The sequence below is a fragment of the Agelaius tricolor genome, unplaced genomic scaffold (assembly GCF_023055355.1).
Source record: "Agelaius tricolor isolate 1412-34295 unplaced genomic scaffold, bAgeTri1.0.p SCAF_1, whole genome shotgun sequence".
NCBI classification, from domain to species: Eukaryota; Metazoa; Chordata; class Aves; order Passeriformes; family Icteridae; genus Agelaius; species Agelaius tricolor.
Window position 1 is genome coordinate 67,197,255 of NW_027269261.1, and position 25,958 is coordinate 67,223,212.

General features: G+C 39.0%; 2 protein-coding genes across 2 annotated transcripts in view; one reads left to right on the plus strand and one right to left on the minus strand.

Moving 5' to 3' along the window:
* Nucleotides 1-3,161, minus strand: part of NT5DC1 (5'-nucleotidase domain containing 1) — a 124,652-nt gene extending 121,491 nt beyond the window's left edge. Inside the window, exons 1-2 of the mRNA XM_071438247.1 lie at nucleotides 2,938-3,161; nucleotides 943-1,034 (exon numbers count right to left, since the gene is read on the minus strand). Coding sequence (XP_071294348.1) covers nucleotides 943-1,034; nucleotides 2,938-3,030 — 185 coding nt within the window. The 5' untranslated portion in view covers nucleotides 3,031-3,161. The remainder of the gene's footprint in view (nucleotides 1-942; nucleotides 1,035-2,937) is intronic.
* A 14,367-nt stretch (nucleotides 3,162-17,528) lies between these two features.
* FRK (fyn related Src family tyrosine kinase) overlaps nucleotides 17,529-25,958 on the plus strand; it is a 45,559-nt gene continuing 37,129 nt past the window's right edge. The window contains exon 1 of the mRNA XM_071438258.1: nucleotides 17,529-18,466. Coding sequence (XP_071294359.1) covers nucleotides 18,036-18,466 — 431 coding nt within the window. The 5' untranslated portion in view covers nucleotides 17,529-18,035. The remainder of the gene's footprint in view (nucleotides 18,467-25,958) is intronic.

Below are 25,958 nucleotides of genomic sequence, written 5' to 3' on the forward strand. Positions count from 1 at the left end.
GAGGAAGCAATGGCACCTTCATCCTCTATGAGGCCCCCAAGGCAGCAAGCAGATGCCAACCTTTTATTTATGAATTTCTCCTGGACAAGAAGCAATCACACATTTGTTACCAGCACTGTGGGCTTGCAGGTCCATGTTAATGAACTTCCTGCTTCAATGAGAGACCAAACCCAAGATATCTAGAGCTGAAAAAAGGATTTCTTGCATCATAGGCCTCAAAATATGATATAGATACATTGCTTGTCTCATGGAAGTTGAAATTAATCTCATTGGAAATTGTCCAGTGAAATATTGAATTGGAAAGAACCATTACACAAGAATATGCACGTTATTTAAAAAAAAAAATCTGTGTGCATCTGTATCTAATGATTATTTGGCCTTCAAGTCTCCACCCCCACGGCCTAGATAATAACCATATAAAGTAAAAAGATCAAGATTCAAGTTTAGTTCCTGCTCAGAAACCACTGAGTTCAGAGCAGGGAACTTGGGTTTCAGTCTTTTTCATCATGGCTTTGTGTCTGAGGTGCCAAGGGCTACCTCCTGGCATGTCACCTTTCCGTGGCTGTTGGGATTAATCTGCCTTACACATACAAAACAACATCTGTTGAGGTAAAAATTACTAAAATCTGATGGTTACTGTTGAATAGAATGTAGAAGACAAAGATGATACATAAAATAAGAGAGTGAGACTAAAATGTTTGTGTCCAGACAGCTGGAAGCACAGACAAAGCAAGGTTAGATGCTCAGTTCCCTCTTCAAAATACCATGTTAGAAGTATCTCATAACAAATACTTCTTAGAACAAGTATTTGAAACTGTAATTTTGGATTTATCCATTGCACTTGACAATCATAACATTAACTGCCTAATAAATGAAGGTATTCTCTGAGCTTTGTAAAAAAGTTACAGTGTAAAGGAATGACATTATTTTCAATATACTCACCAGAAGTCTAAGCTGTCTGGAGCTAGAGTCAGCAAGTCTTCATCATATCCCTTCTCTGTTACCAGATACTGGGCAAAACTATCATATATTAGCTACAAATGAAAAAAAAAAACAACATTGCATTTATTATATTGGTTAAGTGAGATCAAAGACACTGCTTCCTTGAAAAGTGGCAAGATGCAAGTGTTAATGCTTCCTAAGTGAAATGAAACTATGGAGCTAGGGGCCCTGTCCCACTGCCTCCAGTGGGAAATAGTGCCTGAGGTTATTTCAGTCATGTCTGGAACACATACAAGAGTTCTGGTGCAATGTGTTCATCACAACCCAGATTACAACATTCTACTGCACAGTCCCTGTGCTTCAAGACTGTTGGGAAATCAAGATGCTAAGTACTTAAAGGCTAGTCACTATTCCCCCCCCATCATCCTTTTTGCTTTATTTTTTTTTTTTTTTCAATTTAAAATGTTGTGGTTACTGACATTCAACAAGCAGCTTCTAAACCAGTAAACATTTATCCTTAGGGGCATTTTAAAACTATTTGAAGGAATTAATTTTGAAGAAAATAGGCAACTACTGAATAAACAGTTATTATTTCTAAGTTCAAATGGCCTAGCACAACACTCAGCAATTTATTAATGCACTGTGAGAGTAAAGTTTTACAGGAAGCTCTGTGGAGATGCTGCCATGTCCTTAAAGACTCTCCAAAAATAGTAATTGCTCTCTTTTTCTTGTGGTTCTTTCATTAAAGCTGTTCCCTGGCCTTGTTTCTTTAATTACAACAGATTCTCTTGAATTTAGTATGAGTAACGTCTGAGAAAGACAAATTATGGAAGACAACGTTGGAATAGTAAGAACTAACTACATCTTCAGCTGGGCCTATGAGCCTTCTAAAGTATTTCTTATTTCCAAGAGATAAGGAGGCATGCAATGGGCATGTGTCAGTCTGCCTCTGTCTCCTGTGAGAAGATGAAGAGTGTACTAAGTTGAGTAAAAGTTTTGGGATTTTTTCTCCACTTTGTTCATTGGTTGGTTAGCATTTTTAAAAAACTCTTAAAATCGATTGTCTAATGCTTGCCTTCATCATACAGAATTTGTATCAGAAAGAACGTGCTTGCGTATGGCAAGAATACGGAAAGTAAGCCTAGTGTTACACAGTTTCCACCTAGAAATTTAAGAGCTCATACATTTTATTGTTACTGTTGAATCCTCCTTTGTAAGCAAGATGCCTCTCCACTTAAGTTCACACATAGCTAAGGGAAGCAATGCACTTTTTCAGCACAAGATGCCTATTAATAAATGGGACAGCTCATAAACATTTGTTTCTATACCAAATTCTGAAATTATCTTGCAATTAGCATGGGAGTCCGGTGCAGTGCAAAATGTACTGTAAGTGAATGGCGACAAAGAAAGGGGGAGAGTGAGACACCATGAGCATCCATGACACGAGATACCTCCAGAACAATCCTGACATCAACAGAGAAGGACGAGTCAGTGTAAGATTACCAGGCAGTTGAAAAGCGAAAGTGACAAGGGCGGGAACACACAGCACAGGCAGCAATTTCTCTTCGAAAGAGACCACAAGGCTAAGTCAGAGGCGCCTCTAAACTCGGCGTTTTATTACAAGCACCAGAAAGTTCACAAAGGTCCAAAGCGCTGCGGGCTCCTCACTCTGCAGCATCTCTGGATTTAGTGGGCGGGCTCTACCTTTTCCTCAGTGCCGCTACGGCCAGGAAAGCAGAACCATTTTCAAGGAACGAGACATGGCTGTCCCCTCCGCTCGGGCAGAGAGGCCTGCTGAGGAAGCGCCCGGCGAGAGATGCACTTGCGATTCTCTTATCCTCCGCGGATGTCTGAGGCTGCGGGCCGGCCCCGGGCTCGCTGCCCCCGCCGGAGGGCTCCCGGCCCCGCTTGCCTTCGGCGGGGCATGCAGCGGCAGCGGGCGGAGCGGGGCCCCTCCCGCGGCTCCCTCAGCCGCGCCGCGCCGCCCGCACTCACCCGTGCGCTCTGCGGGAGGTGGTACCGGCAGAGCGTGTGGTCCAGGTCGAAGCCCACCACGTCGCACTCAGCCAGGGAAAAGTGCTGCTGCATCGCGGAGCCGCCGCCACCGCCGCAGGCGGACGGAGGAGAAGGAGGAGAAAGAGGCGGGAGGAGGAAGGAGCGCGGGCGGCGCTTCCTGCGGAGCCGAGCCGGGCAGAGCCGAGCGGGGCCCGCGGGACACCCTCGGCCCGCTCTGCTCCGCCCCGGCGGGGCCGCCCTCACCTGCGGCACAGCCCCTCGGCGAGCCCGGGGATGGAGGGGCGGGCACACGGAGGATGGCCGGAGGCGTGTCCAAGCGCTCGAATTCGAAAAACATGCTTCCCGCCGCAGCTTGGTGCGCTTGGGAGCTGGCGTGGGAACGGGGGGCTCCCGCTCGCCTGGCAGACCGCGAGTCCTCGGGGGGTGTTTGCTGGAACATGGTGAGCAGGGAGCAGCGGGGAACAGGAGACAGCCTTGGTTAGTGACAGGACAGCCAGTGCCACACCGCAAGGGCCCTAAGGGGGACGCTTAGCATATATAAAAGTAGAAAAACTCTACTTACTACTTCGTTATGAGCCCTCAGCACATTTGTGATGACACCAAGCTGCGTGGTGCAGTCGACTCGCTGGAGTGAAGGGATGTCATCCAGCGGGACCTTGGCAGGCTTGAGAGGTGGGACTGTGCGAACCTCGTGAAACTGAACCAAGTGCACGGTCCTGCACCTGGGTCAGGACAATCCCAAGCACAAGTGCAGGCTGGGCAGTGAATGGACAGAGAGCAGCAGAGAAGGACCTGGGGGGTATTGGAGAAGAAGCTCACATAACCCAGTAATGTGCACTTCCAGCCCAGAAAGCCAACTGTGTCCTGGGATGCATCAAAAGAGATGGGGGGAGCAGGGTGAGGCAGGGGATTCTGCCCATCTACTCCTCTCCTGTTATGTCCAGCTCTGGAGCCCCCAGCATAAGAAAGATGTGCACCTGCTGGAGCAAGTCCTGAGGAGGGTCACAAAGATAATGAATGAAAGGACCAGAGCACCTCTCTTATGAGGACAGGCTGAGAGAGCTGGGGTTGTTCAGCCTGGAGAAGAAAAGGCTTCAGGAAGATGTTACAGCAGCATTCCAGTACCTAAAGAAACTTACATGAAAGCTGGAGAGGGATTTTCTACAGAGGCATTTAGTGATAGGACAAGGGCTTTAAACTGAAGGTAGGTTTGGGTTAGAGATAGGGAAGAAATTTTTTCCTATAAGGGTGGTGGGGCACTGGAACAGGTTGCCTAAAGAAGTTCTGGATGCCCCATCCCATGAATAGTTGAAGGTTAGGTTGGATGGGGCCCCAGGCAGCCTGATCTAGTGGAGCGTTCATGGCAGGAGGGTTGGAACCAGATGATCTTAAAGGTCACTTCCAGGGCAAGCTGTTCTATGTATCAAAGTCCCTGCAGTGTATACTGTATACAGTAAACCACATTATGCTGTGCATTTGGCTGTGGAAAACCCAAAATTTCATAGATAATTCCATAGATACCTTTTAATTTATTGGAAGTTTTAGTAATCAAACAAAAAAAAATTAAGAACAGTACAATCTGTGTCCAGAATACATAAACAAATGAGATTTTGATAAGTAGCTGCTGAATAAATAATGCTGTCGTGCAATTAGAAAGAAAGTGCTGTCTGAAAGGAAGTACCACATTTGGAGAAAGGCAAACAACAAACAGATGAGAATTGCATCGAGGTAGTCTTATTCTCAGTGGTTGAACTTGAATATAGTGAAGGCTGGACCCAGGATGCTAAAACAACTGGGCTTGACAGCCTTGTTTGAAGGACCTCCTTATTCTTCAATGCTTTTCTCTCAGTAGGTCAATGACACAATCAAAACTTTGTTTTGATTCACAAAACATGAAAAAATCTTGTTGATTATAAATGCATATATTTTCTTTAAAAAGTCTTGTGTGGCTATAAATAGAATAGTATAAGAGATAATTGAATTGAGAGCAACTGTTAAAAAACATTTAATACAAGTCATCTTTTCCAGTGTTGCCTACCTTTGCACAGCTGTAAATTCTGTGCTTTGTAGATGTTTAAGTTGGAGTTCATAACCATAGTAGCATGTAGCAGAAATTTTGATTATATCAAATTATGATTTGATTTTTGCAGGATCACTCAATGATACTTTGGTATTACAGAGAAAAACACTTTTGAAAATACATTCAAGTAGTAAATAGATACAATTTTCTTATATATTAAGAGCTATAATTTACTTATATATTAGGATTCAGTTTTCTGTGTTCAGGTAGACACAGATGAGAGAAATTTAATAGCATGACCTCTCACATGCATTTAAAAATTCCACTAACAAGTTCAGTATCAGATTAGGAAATGAACTGGACAGGAATATATATAGAAACTAGGAATAAAGTTCAAAAATGCTAGTAGTAGGGCAGGATGAGCATTTAAGGTGTCAGAGCAAGATAGAAATTGATTACACATAATTTTACCAAAGCCCATTGTACAGCAGCTTCTCAGAATCTCCCACTGACATTAATATACTTTCTAATGCTTCTATATATGTATATATATGCATACCATATAATATACACCCACACCATACATAATATACCTATACACACCATAAATTACATAGAAATATTGATACATATATGTGCTTTAGACATATGTTAAAGAAACATATATGCCTAAATACATTAAAAAAAATAACATGTGTGAAACCTAAGCATACAAAAAAGGCACATCCAGGACCACACACAACAGGGACAATAACTATCCAGATGATGCAGCAGCTGGGAACTGAGAGCAAAAGACAATTTACCTTCCTAAAGCTTCTTACTTCAGAAAACACAGAGCAAATTCCTGTCCCACTGAAGTTGATGGCCACAATTTTGATTGACTTCAGAGAGTCCAAAAGGTCACCCACAATTAGTGTTTCATGCTATTCTCATATAAAGTTTGTCTGCCTTGCAGATTATATCAGTACAGCTATCTTATTTCAGTTACTTTTTTTTTTCCCTGAAAAGGATTCAGGTAGCTGCCAAAATCATGTTTAGGTTATGCCATTTTCTTGCTATGCCAGTAAAGCATTTTATACAAAAAACTCATCAAAAAAGCAACTTAACACAATGAAGTATTGAAATATCTGAATAGAGACTGAAAATTATGTTTTTATTGATAGAATCATAGGATCTTCCAGGTTAAAAGATTATCTAGTCCAACCCTCTGGTCACGGTATTCACTGTCAACTGAATGTAATCTTGAACATCCAGACTTCGTGAATGCTGGACAATTATATTGATAGCAATGATAAGCTATCATAGAATTTACAACACAATAGTACTAATCATGCTTATCTTAAACCACTTTGTGTAGGGAACAATATTCACCCATGGAGGGATTCAGCAAGATAAATTTCAGATACATGAAACCGAAGATTAGATCAGAAGTTTGACGACAAGAAATATAGAAAATATTAATGAAGAGAATTCATCTTCAGTTCTGGGGAAAGAAAAGATAGAGTGTTACTCTCTCATTTGTCTTCAGTATTTGCAGCACAAGCCTGGTAATAGTCTCAGCCATTTACTTTCATGTTGTCATCTTATTGTAAAAGTTCCATACCTTCTTGGTGACATCTTGCAGGCATATTCTCACAGCACCGGCTCCTTCTTCTCTACAGCCAACAAAATTGAATTTGCTTCTCACCTACCTAACCCACTCTTTTATAGCAGTCATCCTCATTGGACACAGCTGTGGCCTGTTAAGGGCAGGCCTGTCCCTAATCTTTGGTAATTAGTACAGCTGCAACTCATCAGGGGTGAGATTGCCTTCTGCACTATCTTTATTTTCTTACATTCTACCCTCCCAACACTTTCAGTACATATACACCACATTTTATTTCTTTTTCTTTTGTCTTAAAAGTGTTTTGTCTCTCAGTTTCTTCCTTTCAGATGAATTCTTTAAATATACTGATATCCCATTCTAGGGCCTTTCTCAGAGAGGAGCTGCCTTTGAAAATCCTCTGCAAAAAATGTGTTTACCTTTCTCAGAGAGGAGCTGCCTTTGAAAATCCTCTGCAAAAAATCCTCTGCTTTTTCAGCACTGTCCTTCAGGTTTGATAGCACCATGAGACACTCAGAGATGTCCACATAACTGAAGTTGAACTGTTGGGCTATCAGGTCCTAACTGAATTTCTTTTAGGGTGCCCCATGGTTAATTTATGCATCACAATAATTTCTTTTATGTTGTAAATATGTGGTAATTGGCAAATCGGGAAAAATCACAAGTCCTGTCCTAGTAGGGGAAATGACTAACTGGTTACTCTGTGCAGAGGTAGAATTGCTTGTGGTGTGGCACACCTGAAGACCAGCATCCCTCAGGCTGGGGCTGCAAGGCTGCCTGGAGGGACATTCCCTCTCCAGCCCTCAACCCCTGATACACAGATCCCCATGGAGCCTGCAGGAGAGGGCAGTGGCTTCTGCACACCTTCAGCACCCTAATGTTTAGCAACCTGCAGGAAACATGTGAAGCGAGGGATTTGATTTGTCAAAGCCTTTTGGAAATACAAAAAAGGAGCATTTTGGTTTCCATCTGCTGCATCATGCCTGCTTTCCATGCAGAACAGGCTTCTAACGCCATGAACCTTTAAAGCACAAGAGCTTACTAATGTAGCCTGGAGAGCAAAGGGGACACAACCGAGTGTGGTAATGTACATAAAAGCGTGAGAACTGTGTCAAAATCCTAGCTGTCACACAGAAGTTGTAGGCCTCTGAGCAGGACAAGCAGTGCAGCTCCTCGCTTTCTTTGTCCTTAAGGGGGCAGCAGTACAATACATTGGAGCATCCCTCGGAGTTAGCTGGGAATCGTCTGCGCCTTAGGCTGTTTCACTTCCCTTAAACTTCGTGTGCATTGTCCTAGGACACTGTGTAAGTTGACTTTGTCCCAGCAAAGCAGTTGCAGCCGTTTGTCTATTTTGGCAAGGGTTATAAGGGTTTTTTCTGTTTAAAAAAAAGGTAGGGGCTCTGATATTGTTACGGAAGAGTATGTAATAGTGATATGTGAAAATAAGAATTTGAACAAATACAGATTGTTTTCATTTTAGACAAGGAACACCTTCTGACTTTATGAAGTAAGATCAGAACATTCTAGATTTTTCCCTGCTGATTTTAAAAAAACATATGCAAATACTTTTGGAGTAACATTAGTCAAACCAAAAAGTGTTGGGTTTGGGGTTTTTTTAAAATATATTTTATTTTAGCACCCTGATAAGATATGTACTCAGGTTTGTACTTGATTTAGCTTTTAACCCATGCATCTCTTCAGTGCACAGGTATAAGAATGCCTCACAGCCCAGCATCCCCACCCTGAAACATCCTATGTTTCCTTCAATGGGATTCTTCATGCATTTAAATAGGATTGTTGGATTTGGTTCCGTGATTTTAAGTTTAGGACACTAAGAAGGAAACATTTGTTTAGGAACCATCACAGGAATAAAATCAGGATATACAGAAGTAGGGTATGACAGAGCGATACTTTGAGAGAAATAGGACTATCAACACTAATTTATTTTAGGGATAACCTTTGTCTCTGCAAGACAGTGAAATCTGTCAAGAATATATTTTCTTTGAAAAACGGTCTCTAGCACTTACTATTTCCTTAGCAGACTTTTAAAAGTTGAACAAAATGCTAAATAATTTTCAAGGCATCCCTCTGTGGCACACAGGGTGCCTTGTTACTAGGTAGAGAAGCTTGGCGAATTTACTTAAGTATTGATCAGGATTTAATGTTCAATTAAATTCCAGTGACTTCACAAGTTTTTCTGTTTATTGGGATGTTTAGCAGCCTTTTTATATGGCACAAAATATGGACATATCAATTTTCTAGTGGAATTACACACAAACAATTTATAGTGTCCTGCTGGGATTAGGACATCTGGCACCTCAGTACTATATTCCCTACATTCTATCTGACCAGCATAGAATTGAAAATCAGGATGCTAAAGAGACAAGATTCCCAAAACTAAACCCAGTAGCTCATCAAAAGGTTAAACAGACAGTAATCCACTTGGTGCTCAGAGTCTCTCAAAAGCCTTTTTACTGTCCTTATCATCTCTCTCAGATCTTGTAATCTACCTCAGGCTGTTCCCACACAACATGAAAGAAGGAAATGAAAATCAATTTTTTTGTCAGAATGATTAATAACCAAGACTGATTGCTGGACCTTTAGTGAGTATATATTTTAAAACTCTGCATAGTTATTTAAAGGTACTTTGAAAGATTTTTCTTTTTGACCTGGATGAATGTTACATTTAGTCAAAAGAAATTGCACTAGAAATATGGACTTTTAGGGAAGATATGCTTCCAAAACACACCCTTTTGTATTTAATGGGGAGAGAACAGTGCAGTTTCTATGATCTATGGGACACTGTCTTATTTTTCCTGTGTTTGGGATTTTTTCTTGTTCTTTTGGGCCTACTTGTATGTTTACAATGTGAAGTGTAAAATCCAGAAGATTACTCATTTTCAGTCCTCATTTTCCATTCATTCGTGGTGTATTCGTGGACAGATAATATAAATTGCTTATGGCTTCAATTTCTTCATGAGCAAACCAGGAATAAGTCGAATTCAGACATTCTGAAGATTTCTGAGTTGTCCAAGAAGGTTACAAGCTTGCATTTCAAGCCTGACATTTGCTGGTTATTGCATAAAAAAAATCTAATGTATTCCAATCTGCAGTCTGCACAAAAGAACAGGGCTATTGAACAGTCAGTGGGAAATGCCACAACTATAAAACTGCAGACTTGCAGATAACAGAACTAGGAAAGGCCTAACAAGAGCCATGTTCTGCCCTGGGACAGGATCAATCTGACTACAAACACCCTTAGAAGTCAACTGTCTACTTCTTTAAAAGTACCCCTTTGAAAGAGCCACTGAGGCAATTTCTTCCAGTGTTTACTAGTCCTTACATGCAGAACACAGAGTTTTCTCCCTCCCTTCATTTCAAAGCAAAGTCTCTGTTGCTCTAATGAATCTTTTTTTCTTGTTGTGTCCTATTCCTAGCAGATGTGAGAATGACATGCACCAGACTTCCATCTATTTGAAGGCTGCTACTATGTTTTCCCACAGACTCTTTTTGTTTAATTGTTTAAGTTCCTTTCTTAAAGGCTGAAGGGTTTTGAGCCGGTTTGTCTTTGACTCTCAATCTGGATGATGTTCATTCATCACTCCATTATCTAATTGGTCATTATCAAATTTTCTGGAATACAGGATGAAAAACTGGTCATGTTGCTCTAGTTTTGGTCTTACTACGACTGAGTACAGAAAAATTTAATACACTGTAACATAACACAGAAATCTGTGCTTTCAAACTAACATATGAGTTACTTAATTAATTACAATCCTTACCATGTTAGGATTTTCAAGACCAGATTTTATCCTATCACTATGATGAGTAGAGGTCAAATTTTTCCTTCTTTAACTATAAATCCTCTTTCTTAAGGAGCATTTGATCTTCTATTCAATACATATTTTCTTCTGTATGTGTTCATTGCTAATTATAATGAGAGTGATATTTCTTGGGGCTGCAATAACAAAAAGCTAATATTAATGCTTATAAATCTAAAATACAAGAGCTTATTTTGAATATAAATGGGATTTCATGTTTACTGTTCTGCTTCTAGAAGATGTCTAGTAGTGGTCTGATGGAAGGATAAAAATAAGTATGCTGCATTTTCATAAGAAGGAGGTGATGTAGAGGAATATATACTAAACATCAAGAAAAGTCCATCATGCTGATATAACTGTTTAAATATCTGTACTCTGTATCTATGTGTGTCTGTGAAGCAGGTCAGAGCAACCTCTTCTGTTTTTGGGAAAACTGTATGTCTGCATTTAGCTACCTTCATGTTCTTGTCAGGGGGATAGGCAATTCTGATAAGGTTTAAAGCTGTGGAAGCAAAGACAAAGGAATATTAATTTGGGAAAAAATTTTCAGAGAAAGAAAGTGACAGAATTCTTCATCAGAAGTCCTTACTGAAAGTGAGTATCACCAAGGCTGGTGGCTTCCTATCCCCTCTCCCTGTGTTTATAAAGATCATATCTTGGATGTTGGGTAATGTTCTTTGTACAGCATCTCATTGTACAGCTGTGAAAGATGAGCAGAAAGAAAAGAGGAGGCAGGAAACTATACAGAAATTTTCTACATCTCTAGAGAGAGAAGAATACTGAAACAAAAGAAAAGGAAGAACAGTAAGAAAATACATATTTGCAAGACAAGTTGCATCAGTTTGTGCAACACATACCTACCTGTCTGCTACTTCCTAACATAGTTTTGAAGCATATCCCAGCTTTCAAGCTTTCTTTCTGCCTATCCTTTACTTTTCATAGGGAAAATATGTAAGTGCACATCCTGAGGTTGCTGTGGGGCACCTTTCCTCTGGCTTATAAAGAGTGTCTTACCTTTTGGGTAATGTTCTTTATACAACATCTCACTGTGAAAGGCAGATACAGCAGAAAGAAAGAAACAGGAAGCAGAAAACTATTTAGAAAACATACAAAGAGAGAGGAGCACTTAGTCAGGAAGGTGGGTGGACCATGCACAGGATTCATATAGTCATAGGAAGTGATTACAGAACCAGTCCTTTTCCTATAGAGAGATTTTAGATATATATAAAATCCTAATGTATGCACAGTTCATGGAAATGAGTTTTGTTTAAATATGATCTAGCAGGAAGAATAAAAGTAAGATGGATGAGAGAGGGAGATGCTGATCTTTTGTCCCTGAGATCCAGTAACAGAGTGTGTAGAAATGGTTCAAAGTTGAACCAGGAGAGGTTCCAACTGGATGTTAGGAAGCATTTCTTTGCTGAGAGGGTGGTCAAACTGGAACGGTCTTCCTAGAGAGGTAGCTGGCACCCCAAGCCTGTCAGCCTTTAAGAAGTGTTTGGGCATTGTCCTTTAAAACAGGCTTTAACTTTTGGCCAGTCCTGAAGTGGTCAGGCAGATGATCATTATAAGTCACCTCCAAGTGAACTGTTCTGTTCTGCTCTGTTCTATTCTATTCTAGAATTAACAGCTAGTTTTTCTGGTGGTTTTGCATGCCATATTTCAGTAATCTTAAGTCATTAATAAGATGTGTTCCTTTATGTGGTATATCAATATATTCTAATAGTAAATTTCAGCTCTCTGTGAGGTGCTGCCTTTTTGAGGTACAGTGAAGGTCAGGAGAGAGTGCTGGTTTTATTTTTGGAAAAAAACCCCAAGCACTTTCACTTGCAGGTGAAACAATGACTGCAGTACTTTGATACACTGCTCCTTTACATCAATCTCTCTTTGGACTTCTCTGCTTCTTTTGATGCAATTCCAGCTTCAGATATAAATGGTAAATCATGTTCTCAAGTCATCTATGTTGTAGCATACAGACTTTGATAGAGTTATGTGAGAAACGATTTTGACCCATCATAAAATCTTCATAAATAAATACACATTCTAAATTTAAAAACTATTCATAGCAGGGTCATCTTTGGAATACATTTTCTTAAAAGAATGGCAAAGTCATGCTTGCTGATAATTCTTTGTCATCCACTTGCCATATTTTTTCCCACACAGAGATAAATTTGATTAGAAGTGTTTTTCATGCCTTAGAGAGCTACAGCTCTTTGGTTTTATTCAGAGAGGCTGCTTCATAGAAAGCAAATTAAGTTACAACTTTTAACACTGTGGGCTGTATATCATTTAGAATAATGTACAATGAAATGAAAAATAATGTTTGAGGTCTGGTCCCATTGCAGATAATGGCAAAACTCACATTAAATTTGAGCAAAGTGGGATCTGTTTGTTTGAACAAATAGAGGAAGTCTCTATTCTGTCAATCCTTGACAGAACCTTATTCCTCTCTGTTAATTTGTTGTCAGATGTAGCATGTTTCAGGCCCAAATTCAGCTAATAAATAAGCAACCCTCATCACCAAAGCACTTGAAAGTATACTTTTAATGTTTTTCTAGGGTAGAGATGGATTACTGGATCAGCCTTTTGGAAATAAATAGCCAGAGTTTTCTCATTACAAATGCAGAAAGATTTCAAGTTGGAAAATGCAGAATCAAATGTAACTCTATGTCTTCATGGATTTATGGTTTAGGATAATAGACAAAACCAGGAAAGTGATTAATCAATAAGAGTAAACAATTTTGTCAAGAGTAAAATTACACACATAATTTATTTTCACTGAAAAAAGGCAACTTGCAAATTAGAGAAACAAAATGGAAATGCTGATTAAAAGGAATATAAAAAAGCTACAAAGTGGTAGTAATATGTTCCATTTTAATGCGCAAATGGAAAGAAATATAGCTGAAAAGACAGCTGTAATAAAAAAAAAATCACTGTGCTTTATTTCAGTTTGTTACCTTAAAAAAACTACACAACTTTAAAATGGTTAGTCATTTATATTATTCCCCAAGAACAGATTTAAAGCAATATGCTTTTGGTTTTCTGCTAACTTCTTTAAAGATCACATTATTTGAATATTTTACTTTGCTGAAGGGTTTGACTTGCTTTCTTGTAATGCATTATGAAATTTTTCTAAGTAAGGTAATAATGTTGAATATTTAAATAGCATACATTAAATGCAGCAGTATAACTTCTGTCTAGAAAAAGATTATACTGTGTGGAAAGTGATGCTACAGGCATCATAGATTATTTAATTACAATTCTTGTATTTTATACCTTAATTTCTAATTTCCTTACATGGAGTCTTTATTTCCTTTTACAAAATTCAATGCAATTATGAAAGAAAATGTTTGTTTCTGTTGTGATCTCATTAAGAAAAACCACTGTCTTTTTCAATTTCCGATTTCAACTGACTCATATTTCATAAAAAAATTGTTGATGGATATTGCCTTGGAATATTTTTTTTTTCCCTAGCAGAGCTGATCAGACTACAATTCTCTGCATGACGTAGGGGAATGGTTTCAAACACCATGTATCATCAGTACTGAAGACTGAGTCTCAGTGATGTCACTCTTTGTCTCTAAAATATGAACCAGCATATTTATGTGTTGAAGGAGGGTCCATTTTTTCTGAAACTCCTAAGTTTTTATGTATTCATGCCAATAGTTCCACACAGAGCATATACAAACCAATGAATGTAGAAACTATCTGTAATGCAAACTCATACAACATAATTTTTGAAGGCATGTAACTCAAATAGAACTTCTATCAAAACAAATCTTTTAAAATGTTGTGGATTCAAATCTTATCTGAACTTATTTTATACAATTTAGTCTGATACCTTAATTCATGCAGAGCAGGACCTGATTCTAATATCACTTCAATTAATGTCAGTGTTGCAGATTAGTTTTGTACTAAGTTTACTAAAGGATGTAATGTTAGCACATTATTCTTCTGTCCCTTCAGTCAACTAAGAAAAATATGTTTCACCACTGCGTTTAAACAGGATTGTTTTGTGGAATAAGGCCTAAGGGATATTGACTCTAAGTTAATTAGAATTTGATTTAATGGATTTAGAGGACTTCAAATTAATTGTTTAAGCAGATGCAAAGCTCCTTGCAAGAGTCTTACTTATACTGGACTTTATAGGCAATATATAGAAAACATAAAAAGTAACTTCAAATATCTGTTATCCTCAAACCTATAACATCAGTGTACACTCTTTTCTTTATGGAACAAGGAAATACACACTAAAAGAAATGGGGAATTACCTAGCATGAAGGGGGAAAGTAGTGCTTGATTGAATAGACTTGCTCTGTTTTCTAAAGTCTAAGTTTATCTAGTCCTGTCAGACACAGCTTTTAAATGATCAATCTTTGTTTCAAGGTGTTGCATATTTTAAGAAATGACTTACAATATTAGTGTTTGGTGTTTTTTTTTTAATATAGGGACCAGAATACTAAATTTCAGTATTCATACTGTAAATGTGCCATTCTGGTTATAATAAATTCAACTTTTTTGCTAGCTATTGTTGGCTGCACAAAGGAGGTGAGACCCTTGCATTCTTCTTAAAGCACTTTTGCCAATAAAATTAATCAATATCTCTGATTAAGTCTTTTACAGTCACTCTACCTCCAGTGGCTTATTTTTTAACAATTTCTGCTCTGATATTCATACTTCTAAACAAATTAAATAAAGTTACAGGAAGCCAAGGAGCAATGCAGAACTCTTTGGCCCGATTTGCAAATATAGTGGGGTGCAAGACAAAAGAAATAAGCTAAGTCAAGGAATAGGTAATGCAAAGATTATTCTGTCAAATTATATGTAATTCAAATGCAGAGGACTTGGACAACAGTTTATATTGAAAAGCCCATGAATATACATGATTTGTTCCAAACTGTGAATATGAAAATCAGGATTATGGGATTTATCAGATTTTATTTTTTTCTGTAAAACCAGCAAGAACACTTTTATTACATGCTAATTTTCTTTTCTTGCCTGTGATAAAATTATATAGTCTCTTAACCATTAAGATAACTTTTTTATTTTCAGAAATGCAGTGAATCCTCAATAAAGTCACCAGGATGGGAACAAAGACCCTTGCAGAAGCTGTTGCAGTGTGGCCACCACAGCTCACTTACTGTCCTGTCCCACAGGAAATCTGCTCAGTGGTTCTCAGCAACTCCAATCTTCTCTCTTTTTGAGAAGTCTTTTAAATCTGATTAATGATTTTAATGGCTACTTGGTTAATACATGGAACTGGTCCTGAAGATCAGGGGGAAAAGAATCTGATTTATAGTTATTTATCACTTTCAGAAAAAGTCTTTCTGTTTTTCTAAAGCCAAGCAGGGACACAGATTGAGCGAGAAGATGAATTTAATGCCTGGAGCTCTTTGAGATAAGGTAGTCATATACACAACTGTTTGTAGGCTTAAGCCCTGTTGTAGCTCCAGTTATACATACTTATCTGAGTGGTCTCAGTGAATGCAGTGTGATTTCTAATGTGTTTGTATATTGGTTCCTGAGTGTAAAGGTGAGATTTGGTCCTGAAAATGGTTGTGCAGTGTACAGCTTGATTCTGTATGATGCAAATGGCTTTGTTGTTATGATGAAACTATTCTGGGCAGTAAATGAGTTTGCAAAGCTTTGTCAAATTAATGCCCAAGTTGCCAGAACCAAAAACCATTACAGGAAAAGTCGATCAAATGTGCAAACTGAAAATTGTGAGATTACTTAGTAGTAGTTTCTAATATTCTTTGATTTCAGTAAATGTAATCAATTATTTAGACAAGACTAATGAAGATATCAATATTGGCTTTTCTTTCCTTTGGATAGTGTTATTCACACCAAGGAAAAGCAAATATCTCTTGGATATCTGTGTTCTTACTATTATGTGGTTAATAACCGCTGGTGAAAAATCATCTCCAGTGGTGCTTCAGAAGTGAAATAAGATTATGATAATCTTCCAAATCAGCATACCTTTTTTTTTATCAGACCCTAAAGATGTTGAGGTTTTTAGTGGTGACTTGATGTGTATGGTACTTCCTCCTTTATTTAATTTCTTTTGCAGCATTGCAGAAGTGTTTATAAGCAGTTCCCCATTCTTCTTCAGTGGAGATGCACCTGATACTAACATTATCACTTTCAATAGAGATGTCTTTTAGTTAGTCATCCCACAGTCTCTAGTTGGTCAGTAGCCTACTGCCTCTGCCACTGGTCTCCTCACTCAAATGAATGAGAGACATGATGAAAGCAAGTGACTTTGGTTTCTGTTATTTAGGTGTTTTCTTTCTAATAAAATAAAACCACAGAAGTCAGCTTCCTGACCAAAAAAAAAAAGAAAAAAAAAAAAGAAAAATTGGAAAGGAAAGAAAAGAAAAATATAGGACTCAGTTTTTTTAATCACCAGGAAGTTATAAGTCTGTATGTGAGTTTTGATTGATCTCAATAAATATTCTCTGATCTGTAAAAGTTTGTCTCTTACTGAAATGTGTGCAGACAGGCTATCACTGTATCTTCTGTGCTTCCTGCTCCGGTTCCAACCAGTCCCCCAGGCTGTGGTGATTTCCAGGGGTTACAAAGCTTGGGGTGCACTGCTGTGATATGACAGCCAACCCTTCAGCCTGCCTTGCCACAGCCACACGGTATCCAGACACCCATGCTTGGTCTGTATGCTGGATTAGAGATACTTTAGAAATGGGAATATACTGGTCAATGCAGAGTCATTGTTTAAAAGATGACTGGAAAACAGACATTATTTTTATATAGGGTTGGTTTAATCAGCCAGCCACCTAGAGAAATGCTTTTTGGCTAGTGCCTTGGTTTCCTTAAAATGCAGAATAAGGAATGCTTTAAAATATATTGCTTTATTACTGTAAGCCATATATATTTGGTTTTCCTTCTAAAAAGTGCCCATCCCAGCTGAATAAAAAAATAAAAATAAAAAAAAGCCGTAGTGTTTGTTTGAAGGGTGGGTACTTGGCAGGGAATGCGCCTGGGTGTGAGTGAGGGCAGGAGCCACAGGTGCACTCCTGCTGAGGGCCTCTGTCGGTCTCAGGGGAGCAAACTGCACACCGAAACCAGTACAGACCGGGAGCAAAAGGAAATATTCATCCAAGCTGTCCACGTCAGACTGCTGAGGAAGCAGTTTGGTTAATCATTGCCAAGACAGACATTCACCACTGATCACATGACCTGACCACATCTGAGATAAGAAAACACCCATCCCGAGCAGAAGGAATTGAAAAGCCTCCTTTATTTACATGTTCTGGCTTTATTGTTTTGCTGTAACAGAAGAGGCTCACACTTTGTTCTCAGAGCTCAGCCCAGCACAGCTGTTGTGTTGCTTTCCTTTTTCTGAAGAGGAAGTGAAAAATTCCCTCCATACCTGTGCTGGCACTTGAATGCTTAGGTTTCATTCTCTAACTGGGAGGCGTCTGTAATGAGCTCTCCGTGGGACACAGAGAGGAGCTTCCAGCTGTGTCAAGAGTTGTTTCATTTTATGCCTAAGGAGAAGGGGGAGAAGAAGTCCGCTAAAAGCTAAGATGTGGATGGTGCAAAAATTGTTCTAAGGGTCTTGCAACCAGGAAAAGCAAAAGAAAAGCAGAAGCAGAGGAAGCAACAAGGTATCAAGATGGGAAACTTCTTCCAGAAGTACTGTCCCTGTTTGAAGCGTTACCTTCCCTGCTTATTCTTTGGGACAAATGGTGAACAGGAAGACAAAGGGGGCCAGGTCTTTACCAACATTGCTGTGGTAAAACCTGACCTCCAAGCAGGACAGAAGGACTTAGAGAGTAAGATAAAAGAAAAACCTTTACCTCCACTGCCTGGCCAGGAGCTAGCAAACATTTGCAACTTTGTGGCACTGTTCGATTATGATGCTCGCACAGAGGATGACTTGAGCTTTCGAGCTGGGGATAAGCTGGAAGTGCTGAATGCCTCCCATGAGGGATGGTGGTATGCCAAGCTCCTCCTGCCAGAGGGGTCAGTCTGTCCTGGCCGCAAGATCACGGGCTACATCCCTGCCAACTACATTGCTGCTGACCAGAGCATCGAAGCTGAGCCGTGAGTAACCCATATTGTGTGAAATGAAACTCTTCTCTGTCATGTTAAATGAGTTTGGGACAGGTCATGGCCTTTTCTCTTGCTGGGTATTACCCTACCACACTCAGCCTCTGGTGATCCTAGAGGTGGTAGCACTAGTTGCCGTGGGCAAGGAAAAGACACTGTGGCCACAGGAAATAAATTACTGAAGGAAGAGTGTGGAGGGTTTTTATTTTGTTTTAAATAATTTCCTTCTGTGATATACACTAATCAGTTGTTTAAAAATCACCTGGGAGGATCAAGTTGGTTACTGCTGTGTTGGTTCATTATTTTTATTTGTATAAAAAAAAAAAAAAAAAAAAAAAAAAAAAAAGTGTGTATCAGATGATACCCAGAGAGCAGAAATATATGACCCCTGCTCTAAATAAGTGTTCAGCTTAACCAGCTGCAAAGTTACCAGTTAATCAGTTAAAGCAAGCTACCTTTACACCTTTTCATCTTCTTCCAAATGATGGGTGAGTCCCTAGCAGATAAGTTTCAAATGGTTCCTTCTAGACTATGTGCATCTTCTCTGGAGGCAAATCTCTGCTCTCAGGGCAAAATTAACTGCAGCGAGTACTGAAAAGGGCAAAAGTGGATGTAACAACAGACTACAGATGAAGTTATTAAATTTTCACAGAGTTTAATTATCCATCCCATCTTCTTCTGCCCTTTGTAAGCATGCTAGATCTTATTAAATATTCTGAAATAGACCAGAAATCTCACAGAATCAGTTACTTGGCTCCCTAGTAATGATGAGTAAGATCTGAATCAGCCTAGACTGTACAGTTACTTCTGTGTGTTAAAGTCAGAGTCAATGTTTGCTGAAATCGGTCTGACTGCAGTTCCAGAGGTATATTTTGGAAAAAATTATCACTGTGTAAAGAAATGCCATAAGCGACATTCATTATTAGTCTCAGAATGAATGTTGACTTTAGAGGGATGGTGATGCAGTCTTTCAGTTAAATCTCATTTGGACCTGAAACATCATCTTCGACCTGATCTGCCCACTGTACTGCCACAGGCTAGAAAAATTGGCTCAGATATGATTATACTAGTCTTTTATCAGCTGTAGGATTTTTGCTGGAGGCATTTTAGGGCAACTCTAAGATTAATCTCTAACCTGAAGACCTTAATTTCCAGAGTTTGACCAGCTGTTTCTATTTCTATATTCAGGCAGACAACATTTTCAATGGTTGTGTTCAAAAAAATTCTTCCAGCTGGAGAAATTAATCTGCAGGGAAGGCATTTTCTGAATCACTAGATAAATGGTGTTAGGCTCTAATTTAGCTCAGGTTGGCCTTTGCTCTCTTTCAAGAGCTAGTTTTCTTAGAAGTCATCAGATTTCTTCATGCTCTTAATACTTTGAAAGTAATTTTTCTCAGTTATACAACATCTCAGCTCCTAAGGTCCTTATCTTTCTATATCTAGAGCTTCAAACACAAAGTTAAGTTTGCCGAAGTGCATTGTTGTGTAACCTCTGTTTTTTTACTTGTTGCTGAATCAATTGTATCATTTTTTAACTTTTTTATATACCTTTCTCCCTTTATAGTAAAGACTAAGTTACAAGAAAATTTTTTCTCTATAGATTGTTAGAACACTGGAGAGGAAACAATGGAGAGTTTTTCCAGCTCTCAGATGAAGTAATTTCTCCCAAATAAACTCTTTATTTCACAGCAAGATTAATGTGGCTTAAACATGTTGTCTTTTCTCAGATTTCTTTCTAAGTTACTTGGCTTTAGTGATCTTCACATATGTACAAGCCTCTCAGCCCACACACATATAACAATAGACTAACTGAGGTCAGAAGGGACCTCTGCAGGACATTTGAAGAGTCATCCCAACTCAAACATGGCCAAATAAAGCTAGACCTCTTTGCTTGTTAGGCATTTCAGGTTGAGCTGTTCATCCTCAAGATGAGGATTTTTATTGCCTTGTATCAAATTGGAAGATCCCTTACTACAATTTCTTCAAAGAATTCCCTTTTACCCACCGTCTGTAGTTTATAATTCAGTTATCCTGGTGAAACAGTAAGAACAAAAGTATTGATGATTTAAAGAGCCACTATTTGTTTTCCCTAAAGATATTGCAATTAGAAAAAAGCTTGTTCTAGTATCTCTTTTATTAAATTTAAAGATTAAATAATTCTCTCCACCCAACCTGAGTTTATCTTCTCTCATCTCTCTATTTTGGTTTTAATTCCCTTTGGTGTTGGCGAATTTTTCATGGCCATGAAATAGACAATCGTGGAAATATGCAGTTTCTAATGCATCATTGCATCCTGTATGGCAGGATCCTTTGTGGTCCCAGCACAGAACTGACAGAGAATGGAAGACTCACAATCTTGTGTTCACCTGCCAAAATATACATTTACCATATATGTGCAGTGTGGTTTTTATGCTTGTAATATTTGCCAGGCACAGTTGATCAACAGTCTTTGACTTAATTGAATGCACATTTTGTAGCTCCAGCCAGCTTCTGTGCATCTGCAGAGACTACAAGAATTTTATTTCCAGATTGCATCTCCATCTCATTAGATAAAGAAACACTGGCTATTCTGTTCTGAGAAACAGACTTAATTCATGGTGTGACCCTTAGGAAGCTTGGGAAGAAAACCAGACTGATCACATTTTTTAGCAGCTGATTTCAGCATGTTTGTGTAGAAACTGTTTTAGAAATTGCATTCATGTGCATGCATGGCTACTCCGTAAAGTCACTGAAACAAAGGAATAGAGGGACACGAAAGGTTCTACATCTGTAAGAGATGACAGGGCCACTCCATAAGTTTAGACAATAAATGCTTGAGAGCTGCTTGCGGAGTAGTCAAATTTCTTTTGCTTATCATTTCAGTTTTGCCTGTGACCTTCAAGAGTATTAACAAGCAAATCTATCTGGCCCTCTTTTATCAAAATATTGACATGTTCTTTCTTATAGAGATAGTTAGAGATCAGATAGTCCATCTGGCACTGTATTGTCAGTGCTGGCAGAGAATAATGCTGGGTCATTGCTTGCTCTCAACAAGTTCTGCAGCAGACCAGTTTGTCTCCTTGCTGAAGTGTCTGTGAATTTTTATCAGGGAGAAAGGCATGCCTTTTTTTTCTTACTTTTCCTTGGTAAGAAAGAGAATGAAGTAAAGCAAGAAGGAAATTAAGAAACTTCTTTAGGTAGCTTCTTTTTTTTTTTCTGGGTGTCTCTGACTGTCTGATATGACTGAGGTAGAGCTGATAAGGTGGGTCAATGTGTGGGGGAAAGGGCAAAAAGGATTTGCAATATCTCATCTGGGAAAAACAAAAAAAATAAACACTATTCACAACAAAGGCAATTTTAATGTATCCTTGGCTACCTGAACTGAGAAAGAATGAGATTTCTTTACTGTGTTGCTCTCCTTTGACTAAAGGTTATTGGTAGAAGTCATATGTTACAATTGAAGGGGGCATTTTTAATATTTTGCTAGTATATTTATATTATATAATAGAACTAAATTATATCAAAATCAAAAACTTCTTATTTGTACACGATTTCTTGCTAAGAAAAAAATGTCATTTTGCTTCCTTCCTTTGGCTTAAGTGATCTCTTCATAGGTGGCTGACTTGGATGAAATTAGTGACAATCTGTGTGAATAGGGGAAAAGAAGGTAAATCCATGGCTTGACTTCTGTCTGTTGCAACATTTTAGTCCAAACATGTGCTGCACAAGATGAAATGCATCCAAGAAGTGCACACCTGCTACAGTGAAGTCTGTTTTGGACAAACTGGGGAAACAAGGCCTTTCATTTTTATTTTTACCAGTAAAGCATCTTCTCATTGCTGAGCTCTTCTAGCACCTGCTGTACTTCCTATACCAAAAACAACCTGTCAGGGGGAGAGGTCATGAAGGAATTGTGTTTAGTGTCTCTGCAGACAGGTGTGTTCTCCTGGCCTCACCTGCAGTAGGGGAGACAAGGCAGTTGGGGCGTGGAAGCATTAATCTGACAAACCATAGTCACATAGTGAACTTTCTCTTCATGAGGAGATAAATCTGTTACCATGAAAACATTATTTTATATTATATCTGACCAAAAGCAAACACAAACTATGCTAATGATATATTAACAACTGTGAGAGCACTTGGTGCTTTTCTTCTTTCCGTGTTGCAGGTAGCAGTCAAAACCATGAGCCAGACAGATTTTTCATTTCTAAGGTAGTTTGAATGTGGTTGTATCTGCTGCATCCCATGATTCTGGAATGCTCTTCTTTCTGGGTTTAGGCATATAACACTTGGAAAACAAAAAATGTTATTGGAGATAGAATCACATAATTTAATTTGCACTTCCAACAAAGGATGATCAGAAAGAACAACTTGACAAATACCAAAATTTGAATTAAAAGATAGATTTTCTTGGCAAAGTGTGTGACATTCCTGTCTCTGTGCTCTTTTTCTGTGTCTGTTATTCTGCACTACAAACAGGAACCATAGTGACATATTCACCTGCTCTTGTTTTATTACTGCCAGTTGTTTAAACTAAACAAGAAAATGACATAGTGCAAATTGTTCTGGATGAGAAATACAGCCCAGCTCTACAGTCAACTTTAATGAAGCTAAAATAAAATAAAACACCTTGCTGTTGGAGTGACATGAATTCTGGTTTTGATAGAGGAAAGATGGATTGTTCTTGGAGGGGACTCTCACCTGCCGTCCTGATGGACCTGTTGTCTGTTTATTGAAAGACAACTCACAATCATAAAATCATAGAATCACTGAGGTTGAAAAAGACCTCTAAGAGTCCAACCATTAACCCAGCACCACTGTGTTTGCCACTGGCCCTAAGAGCCACATCCACATGCCTTTTGAGCACTTCCAGGGATGGTGATTCCACCAGTTCCTCAGGAAGCTTGTTCCAGTGCTTGATAATCCTTTTCATGAAAAATGTTTTTTAAAATAACGAATCCCTTCCTTGGCACAACTTTTCCTCTCTTCTTGTCATTTGTCTGGAGGAGACTGACTCCCACCTCACAACAACGTCCTTCCAGCTAGTTACAGAGAACAATGAGATCACTCCTGAGCCCTTTTTTATTTAGACTAAACTACCCCAGCTCCCTCAGCTGCTGCTCCTCCTTGTGCTCCAGACCCTTCCTCAGCTTCATTGCCCTTCTCTGGACATGCTCCAGTACCTCAGTGTCCTTCCTGTAATGAGGCAGTCCAAAACTGAACACAGGACTCACCAGGGCTGAGTACAGAGGGACAATCACTGCCCTGGTCCTGCTGGCCACATCACTGCTGATACAGGCCATGGGGCCATTGGACATCATTCATTCCATGTGTTCTGTCCTGGCCCTAAACCAGGACATGTTCATGCCAGCATTATTGACACAAGACTGCTGTGATGAGGGAAGCAAATCCATATGAATTCCTAGTAGATTGGGTCAAGGAAGATCATAGCAATTACTTTAAACTTTTTTCAGTTTTGAAATTACTTATCTCTTATATCTTATGTAGGTATTTCCCAGCTGGTGGAAACTGAGCCCCAGACCTAATCAATGAACCCTCACAAGTCAATTCCACAGTGAGCTTTTTAAACAACACGCTGAAAGCAGAAGTGTCTAGTAGATTATTTTTGTGAATCTCCATAGTTCCTTCACCTTCTGTTACCTGATTCAGCTTTAACTGTTTCATACATTGACTGAATTTCAGTTACTATATGAAAACAATAAAGCTTTCACTGGGCTGACTTGTTTTACACTTCCCGTGAAGTCAGGCTTTTGGGGTTTCGTTGGTTCACATGGGACATTTTTCAAAGTGGTATTTACAGTCAAAATGGGCTAGAGGCTTTTTTAAAAGTGAAACCTTGGATTCTACTGAATACCTCAGAAAACTGAATGTAATCCATTGTGGTTTCTGTGTGCTCCCTCTCTCTTGCTCTCATAGCTCCTTATGCTGGAGCTACAAACTCCTGAGGACACCACCAGAATCACCACTAACCCTTATACTGAAATAAATGAACTTGTAAAAATTGTGCATTGCTAAATGACTGCACAAAGTTCTAGTAGTTTGTTTGCACATTCTTGGAACCTGCCAAGTACAAAAGTCATTCTTACATTTTTTTTTGGTAGAAAAGGTGTCTATCACCAAAATACACATTTAGTATAAGATAGAAAGACCTATATGTAAAATTAATATTTTCTTTCTATTGATATACTTTATCCATGGGGGGGGGGGGAAGGTGTAGTTTGTGTGTGCATACATGTGTACACACACACAATATAGAGAAAGTTTATAAGACTGATATTTTTAAGATCATGCAATACAGCCCTGCTTTCCCTAAGGCTTGGTGGCCTTTACAGTGCCTTTTAGAGAAAAAAGAAAAAAAAAAGGCCACATAATGGTCATAACAACTTGATAGTCCTGTTTGGTGGGGTTTTTTTTCTGACTCACTAGGAATAAACATTGTGCATGCTAGCATAGATAAGCTGTGTTTGAGCAATGTTGTTGGCAAAACCATTTTCCAGGTATTGTACAATGTTTCCTCAATAGGTGTCTTTGATGGCTCTCTGCCCAGGACAATAGAGACTCTGCAGAGCTGAGGGATCTCTGAGCAGGTTTAGAACTGAGAAATATCAACCAACAGTTCAGCCAGGCTAAGAAATCCTAAAGCTGGGCTCATTTTAAACAAACTAGGTCAGGTATCTCTGTGAAGAATTATTGTTATGTGAAAAGCACTGTTGGTTATAGAAGACTTTCTTTGTTGTAAGATTCTATCTGTACTGAAGAGATTAAGACATAAAAATATAAGAGGTACCCTACAAGGTCAAACCAATGGCTCTCTCTAGCCCCATTGCTTTCAGAAAGGATTTTCTGAAAAGTGCACAAGCCCATCTACTTTCTTTGGTCTCTTACTTTTGTACTTCACCACGGGCTGGAACAGTTGTATAAGCAAAGTCAAGGGTACATCACTGCCACGTCTAATTACAGACCTATTGTCAAGTCTGCTGAGCAGAACCATAGGTGTTGACACTGCACAACTCTTTTTTTATGTTGGTGGGCAAGGACCAAGCTATTAGGACAAAAAAACAACCTCATAAAAAACCCTCTCGTCTCTGCGGAAGGTTTTATATTTCTAAACAAGTGTTTGGCTTTCTTTTTTTTTTTTTTCCTAGATTGTTGATTGCTTAGTCATGAGTGACACAGAAAAAAGACATGCTGAAAATAGATAGGCACAAAAGGAAATGGTAGCATTGCACAGGTCCCTGTGACATTCAGGGACTACTCCTTTTCAGATCTCACCTGTCTGCCCCATCTACACTAATGCCTCGAAGTCAACCCAGGCTGCAGCCATCAGTGACTTCACCCTCACAGATTTATCCATCCATTATTTTGCTCCCTACCAAAGATGCAGTGCTAAACCCAGAATATGTCCTGTTATTATTCTGAAGACATTATGTTCCAACATGAGGCTGTAACAGACACTGCAAAGATTTTGATACTGAGCGACTTTCCA